Here is a 7,095-nt window from a genome sequence, read left to right as displayed (position 1 = left end):
GATTACTCTACTACTACTAAATGCAAAGCTTTGTCAGCCAAATGCTGCACCAATCAAAGCTAATGTCGTCAACTTGCCAGATTGTTTTCCACTCCTAACCCTCTTGTCTGCTTGACACTTTTCCCAGATTGATGTGTGGGTTGTAAGGTAATATCTTTTAATCGTGGGTCAGATATATAACCCAGCCAATCCTTTTCTTTTTTTTATTTGATATCCTTGTCATGATTGATAGATATCATCAAAATTAAAGGCTCAACTTTGAGGTCAGGAAGAGTGATTTGCTGTCAGCGCTTCTTTAATAGTGAGAGGAGAGCCGGCGCGTCGTTTCTCTTTGGGGACGGTGAGAGAAAGAAGAAGAGGAGGAGGAGGAGGAGAGGAGGAAGGAGGGAGGGAGGGGTGGTGGAGGATGAGAAAGGTGGAGGCGAACATCTTATGAGGTTATTAGGTTTTAATCAATATGGTATATGGCCAGAAGATGATTGGAAAACAAACCTAATCTGGGAAGCAATGCGTCTCTCATTCATCTCCCAGGCTGTCTCTCCAGTGGATCTGCCTGGCTCCTATTGCCACCTTTTTCCGTTCAATACACGTCACAGCGAATGTCGGGTTCCTGTACATAACAGCCACTTAAACGAAGCAAGCACATAAACAAACAAACCAGCCTCTGTGACATCTGAGAACATTGCAGTTGATGTGAACATGTGGTTTGAATAAGGTTTCTTTTTTTAAATCTACACAGAATTTTAAATCCTGAAGCACTTCTTGTTGTTGGAACAGGTGCACAAAGATAAAGTCACAGTTTGTGTGTCATTTTAGCATGTCTGCAAGGTGCATCTATTCTTGTAAATAATAGGTGGAGACATGAATTGAAGTATGCCACTGGATTTACTAAGGTGAGTTTTGTGTGAAGAATTCTCCTACACCTGAGCAAAAACTGTATTTGCATTAATGCCTTTAGGCAAATTGTTTTTAAGGGGTGCACCACAATGGTGTATGATGCCCCCTTCCCTATTTGCAATAGACAAGATATCAGGGTGCTGCTATGGTTTGAATACGACGAGATCTGGGGTCCGTTTCAGAAAGCAGGTTTAGTGAAAACTCTGAGTTTGTTAACCCTGAGATGAGGGAAACTCTGGGTTTTCCGTTTCAGAAAGAGAGGTAACTTAACCTCAGAGTCAGTTACTATGGTAACTGAGCCTGTGAACCTAACCTGGTCGGGAACAGGTTTTCTTCAAGAAACCTTGAGTTTCTCTCAGTCTCCAGACTGAGAGGTTTCTTTTCTCTCATTTCCTCATTCATTCAGTCTGTATCAGGTGCATTTTAATGCAGTTTGTTATCTGCATGAATAAAAAAAAAACGTATTGTTAGGCAGATTATAAAACGTTTTTTTCTCAAACATGTCATGTCCTTTTGTCGACGATCCCGTTGATGAGAAAGCTGTATTACGTCGGGAGATGATATTGAGTCCCGACTAAATGTATTTTCATTTCCACATTTTTTCACAGTCCATCAGATATGTAGATACCTTACCCGTCCTCTTATCACGAACATCCACCATCGTGGACAGGCTTTAACATCCCAGCAGATTCTTTGTTTCGCATTAAGTTTTTTTGCAAACGGCAGTTTTCTTTATTGGTGTGTATACGGATCATACTGTAATAGTAAAGCCACTGTATGCAGAGCCGTCAGAAAAGTGTGACCCGCTCTGAAACGTTTTTCCCTGGACACAAACCAGTGAGAGCCATTAAAAAGAAAGAAATGATTATAAATTATAGTTCTGTTAATGATCATGGTGCTGCAGCCTCAGAATGGGATATAGTAGTAGCTTACTTTTTCGTCCGCAGGATTGCACCCAAATGAAACTATAGGCGTAATACAATTCCAGTTTTCACCAGTAATATTATAAGTTAACTGTGATAAATATGAAATTAATACACTGTTAATGCTTACGCATTGACTCAAGCAGCAATTTTCTCCCACACCAATTCTCTCTCTGCTGCAGCAGCAAGCGCTGTCTTGCTTTTTTAACGAAATGCATGTTCAAACTCGCTGTATGTGCGCATGAGTATTTCCACCGACCAGTTTGTTTGTGGTTGTTACCATGGTGAATCGTAGTATCAAGGCTCCATTCATACTGCCTTTTTATAGTGGTGGTGCACGTGCGTAACCCTGAGTGAACCAACTCAAATCAGCTGTTCTAGAACCGAAAACTCAGAGTTTCCCATCTCAGGGTAAGTTAACTCAGAGATCAGGGTTAGACTCAGAGTTTATTAAACCTCCTTCCTGGAACGGACCCCTGGTGAAATGTTGGCTGTTATGTTTAAGATGTTGGATGTTATAGTTTCATGAGTCATGTTTTACGAGAATGTTTATAATTTAGTTCCAGTAGCTTTATTACAAAAGCGTTGTAAAAAAATTGGCATAAGTGTGACAGGTTGTATATGACAACGTATTCAGACATACAATTTGTTTTGAGTTGAACATAGTATGTGTTTTCAAAATGTGTGGTTTCATTTGTATGCAGATAGCTAATTCAGATCCTTATCTGTGTGATACGTCGATGTGTTGGTAATGCCTAGGGGCTCCAGTAGGGGGATCGCGCTCCTCTTCCTCATTCAATACAGACGAGTGAAGGAAAGAGCTGCGTGTGTGTTTTTCTCATCCTTCTCCCGTTACTATTCCCCTTTTTAAGGTAATTAGCGTTTGCAAAGCACTGTATACTTATGAACACATGTTGATAGTATTTTTCTTTATGTTACTGTGGTTTTAAATGCATGGAAAATACGTTTTGTGGGACTTATTTGTTATTGAATTTCTTGCTAACTCAAGCTAGTAAGCTAGTAGCCGGATACCTCGTGGCCACGCCGTGGAGTCTGAGTGTTGACATTGATGTTTGGGAGCGTTGCCGTTTCATTTGTATATGTGTATATTTGTGTCTGCTTCACGTCATAATGACAAAAATTGAATGCATCTCCTTATTCGAAGGTTCCATGATGGTTTGGCTTGTTGGAGATGTAATTTGCATGTCATGTTTGTTTGGTTGAAGCAGTAGTTTGGACAATTTGGAGCATGTTGGGGATGCATTCATTGTGCCTGTGGTCCTGGAGCTGAGTGTGCGCATATATACATTATATATACATTTGTCTGTTGTTTTGTGTGTGTTGTTTGGAATGTATTCAATACAGACGAGTGAAGGAAAGAGCTGCGTGTGTGTTTTTCTCATCCTTCTCCCGTTACTATTCCCCTTTTTAAGGGTACAACATTTGGAGGCACCGCTGGGATGTTTGGCTTGAGGACCATCCCTGAGCTCTAAGTGGAATCCTCGCATCCATCATCCCATAAAACAACCCAGGCATCAGAGAGAAGAGTCTGACAAGGCGGTCAAGGTGGTCTTCGGACATATACTGGCAACTTGTATCCTGAAGTGAGCAAAAGTGACCACTAGGGAAAAGAAAAAAAACCAATTAAGTCAGATAAACACTTACTTTACTGCTTGTGCCAACTCTTCTGCTAAAATGGAGTCTGAATTGGAGAAGCTGCAACTGGAGATTAAAGGAAAATTGTACCAACTGACTGTCAAACAGCTGATTAAATTATGCAACACACTTCAGATTTTGGGATCAGGAACAGAACATGTGGCTGGTAAAACTCGCAGTCAGTTAATTTCTCATGTAATAGAGTATCTTGAGCGGGAAGAACTGGCCGACCTGGAGGATGAGGGCATGTCAGACCTCCTTAATGTTCAGGACATAATAGACAAAATCCATATGGCAACAAACCTAAGTGAATGTGAAATCCTAAGTCAAATTGATGAACAGGAAAACCTCCAGAAAGAGGTAGAGGCGTTGAGGCTGTCACTGAAAGAAAAAGAGGATGCAATGCATGGCCTAATGAAATCAAGTACGAAGAACCCTGCCAGTCCCAGCAAAACAGCAAAGAATATGGCCCCAGCACCCTCTAATGGTTCCATGTGGCGCAAAGATTTTAAGATTTCTGGCCAGATAGGTGAGCCAGGGCAAAAAGATAGGCTAACCTTTTCTAGTTTAGCCCGACAAATTGAAAGTGGGCTCAACAAGGACTATCCAGAGTCAGAGATTATTGATGCTGTAATCCACGCCATCACACCAGGTCTGCAGTTGCGAAGTTACCTTGAAGGGAAAGACAAACTTACCCTGCCTGCCCTTCGCAGGATCCTCAGATCCCATTACCAGGAGAAAGGTGCCACAGAGTTATATAAACAACTCACCTCTGAGGTCCAAAACGGTAAGGAGACCCCTCAGAATTTCCTGATAAGAACAATGGACCTGAGACAGAAGATCCTGTTTGCTTCTCAGGAAGCTGATTCAAGTCTAAAATATGACCCAGCGCTAGTCCAGAGTCTATTCATGCACACTGTCCTAACTGGCCTTCAGAGTGACAACATTAAGAGTGACCTGCAGCCTTACCTCCTGCAAACGAACACTTCAGATGAGCTGCTGCTGGAGAAATTAAACATTGCATGTGGCAACGAAAAAGAGAGGCAGGACAAAAAGAAACATGCTGCTCCATCACGTGTAACTAATGTGAATACAGTTCAGTCAAATGAACTTCCAGTGGAAAAGAAAAGCACCATCCCACAACGCACAGCTACACTCCCTCCGGATCTGCTTTCTGAGATAAAAGAAATGCGCTCTGACATGGTCCTGTTGAAGGACTTGAGAACTGAGGTCTCCCAGATCAGGGAAACCATCCAAAGATCCACACCTGCACCCCCACAATATCCCCAACCAAGCAGAGAACCAGCAAATACTCACGCCCCCATACCCAGTTTTCGCCCCCACAGCCCCCACATCGTAACAATGAATCAGATCCCATGCCCTTTTACAGACAGCAGTCACCAACAGTGGTACAGGAGTACCGTCCAGCATTCGGTCCTGGGCGAATGAGGGAGACAACTCAGTTTCAGCAAAGGTTTGCACCTCAGCGGTTCTACCCAGCACCACGCTCTCGCCCAAGGTGTTTCTCTTGTATGCAAGCAGGTGAAGAGTACTGTCAGCATTGCTTTAAGTGTGGAAGCAGTGAACACTTCCGAGCGGGTTGTAAAGCACAGAGACCAGTAGAGCCAGTTAGGAAGAGTCCTTTAAACTAAGAGGGGTTGCTCCCACGGGACATGGAGCGACCAGTAACATAGATAAGTCCCAAGCTTGCACAAGTTGTGAAAAAGAAAAAGGAAATGAGGAACTAAAATGTTGTTCAGTTTGTAAAACCACACTGTACTGCTCAAAAGAGTGCCAGGAAACCCATTGGCCAGCACACAAAAGACACTGTAAGCCCTATGCATGTTCAAATGTTAAGAAAAAGACAACACAGTTATGCGAGAAAATTAAATGCAAAGAAAATAGTGCTCTGGAGAAAACACCTACTGTAAGAGAGCTAGTAGGGAAGAAGTGTTTAATCAGGTGTCTCCTGCACAAACAAAAGATTCAGGCGCTTTGGGACACAGGCTCACAGGTTTGTGCTATAGACGAACAATGGAAAAGAAGCCATTTACCTGATGTGCCACTCAGAGATGTAGCAGAGCTAGTCAACCCACTTGATCCGTTACAAATTGAAGCAGCCAATGGGACAGAAATGCCATACGTTGGCTGGCTTGAAGTGTCCTTTAAGCTTACCGCTAGTGATCATGAGTTGCTAATACCTATGCTAGTGCTGAAAGGCAACCAACAACAGTGTCCTATTATTGGCTTTAATGTAATTGAACACCTTGTCCTAGATAGCCTGCAAGATCAGACAAAGCAAGGAGACAAAGAGAAACTTGTGAAGGCTGTAAAAATGGCTTTTCCTCATCTCAGGAAGAACAAAGCAAAAACCTTTATTAATGCAGTGAGTGTAGGGCAGGTATGCGATCATAATGTAAGGACAGCAAATGAGAGAATCAGTGTGCCTAAACAGAGCTCCATCCAAATTGAGTGTCGAGTACAGGCCCCGCCTTTCAAAGAGGACAAGACTCTGATTTTCGAACCTCATGAGAATCCACAGTGGCCTGAAGGACTGGACTTTTGTGATACCCTTGTGTCAGTGAAGGCAGGCGTGGCTCCAAAAATCATTGTTAGTGTGCAAAACCCTACAGGTCATGACATTACACTGCCAGGAAGGTCTGTTATTGGAACTGTACAGTCAGTGAGGTCAGTGTATCCTGCCAACATATTCAAAACAGATCATCTACCAACCACATCCATTCACCACGTCCAGGCCCAGAGTTCCAGTGAAAGCCTCTCTGCACATGAACTGTGGGATCCTCCTGTTGATCTGACTCACCTTGAGGAACATCAGAGACAAATAGTCAGTCAGATGTTAAGAGAAGAATCAGAGTCATTTTCCAGGTCTGATGATGACATAGGCTGTGTCGGAAACCTACAAATGGACATTTCACTAAAAGATGTTGAACCGGTGTCAAAAGCATATCTCTCTGTTCCAAAGCCTTTGTACAAGGAGATGAAAGACTACTTACAGGACTTGATAGCGCAAGGGTGGGTTGAAAAGTCTACCTCTTCCTACTCCTCCCCAGTTGTATGTGTAAGAAAAAAAGACGGGACTCTGCGCTTATGTATTGACTACAGGGAGCTCAATAAGAAAACTCACCCAGATCGCCACCCCATCCCCAGAGTACAGGACATTATGGACACTCTGGGGGGAAACACCCACTTTTCACTGCTGGACCAGGGTAAGGCATATCACCAGGGGTTCATGTCAAAGGACAGTAGACACTTAACAGCTTTTGTGACCCCCTGGGGCCTGTATGAGTGGGTCCGAATCCCGCGTATGTTCTCATGAACGCACCTTCAGCATTCCAGCTCCTGGAACATTGCTTAGAGGGCTTAAGGGATGAAATATGTGTGCCTTATCTCGATGATGTTCTTGTGTTTAGCAAAACCTTTGAGGATCATGTCAGTGATGTCAGAAGGGTGCTGCGACGACTGAGGGAACATGGGATAAAACTGAAACCCAGGAAATGTGACCTGTTTAAAGCGGAAGTACGGTACCTTGGGAGGATTGTGTCTGCTGAGGGAAACAGGATGGACTCTGCTGATACTGCTGCAGTAAGGGCCCTGAAAG

General features: G+C 43.3%; 1 protein-coding gene across 1 annotated transcript; it reads left to right on the top strand.

The window, feature by feature from the left end:
- Window positions 1-2,439: 2,439 nt before the first annotated feature.
- On the top strand, window positions 2,440-4,925 carry LOC120571799. The gene is made up of 2 exons (XM_039820892.1): window positions 2,440-2,692; window positions 3,254-4,925. Exon 2 carries the CDS (start codon window positions 3,516-3,518, stop codon window positions 4,923-4,925), a length of 1,410 nt encoding a protein of 469 aa, XP_039676826.1. The 5' UTR covers window positions 2,440-2,692; window positions 3,254-3,515.
- Window positions 4,926-7,095: the final 2,170 nt, after the last annotated feature.

Source organism: Perca fluviatilis, chromosome 13 (assembly GCF_010015445.1).
Source record: "Perca fluviatilis chromosome 13, GENO_Pfluv_1.0, whole genome shotgun sequence".
Classification (NCBI taxonomy): Eukaryota; Metazoa; Chordata; class Actinopteri; order Perciformes; family Percidae; genus Perca; species Perca fluviatilis.
This window is presented reverse-complemented; position numbering and strand designations above follow the sequence as displayed.

Coding starts and splice junctions, on each gene's coding strand:
- LOC120571799 (XM_039820892.1), top strand. CDS start 3,516: ATGGAGTCTGAATTGGAGAAGCTGCAACTGGAGATTAAAGGAAAATTG.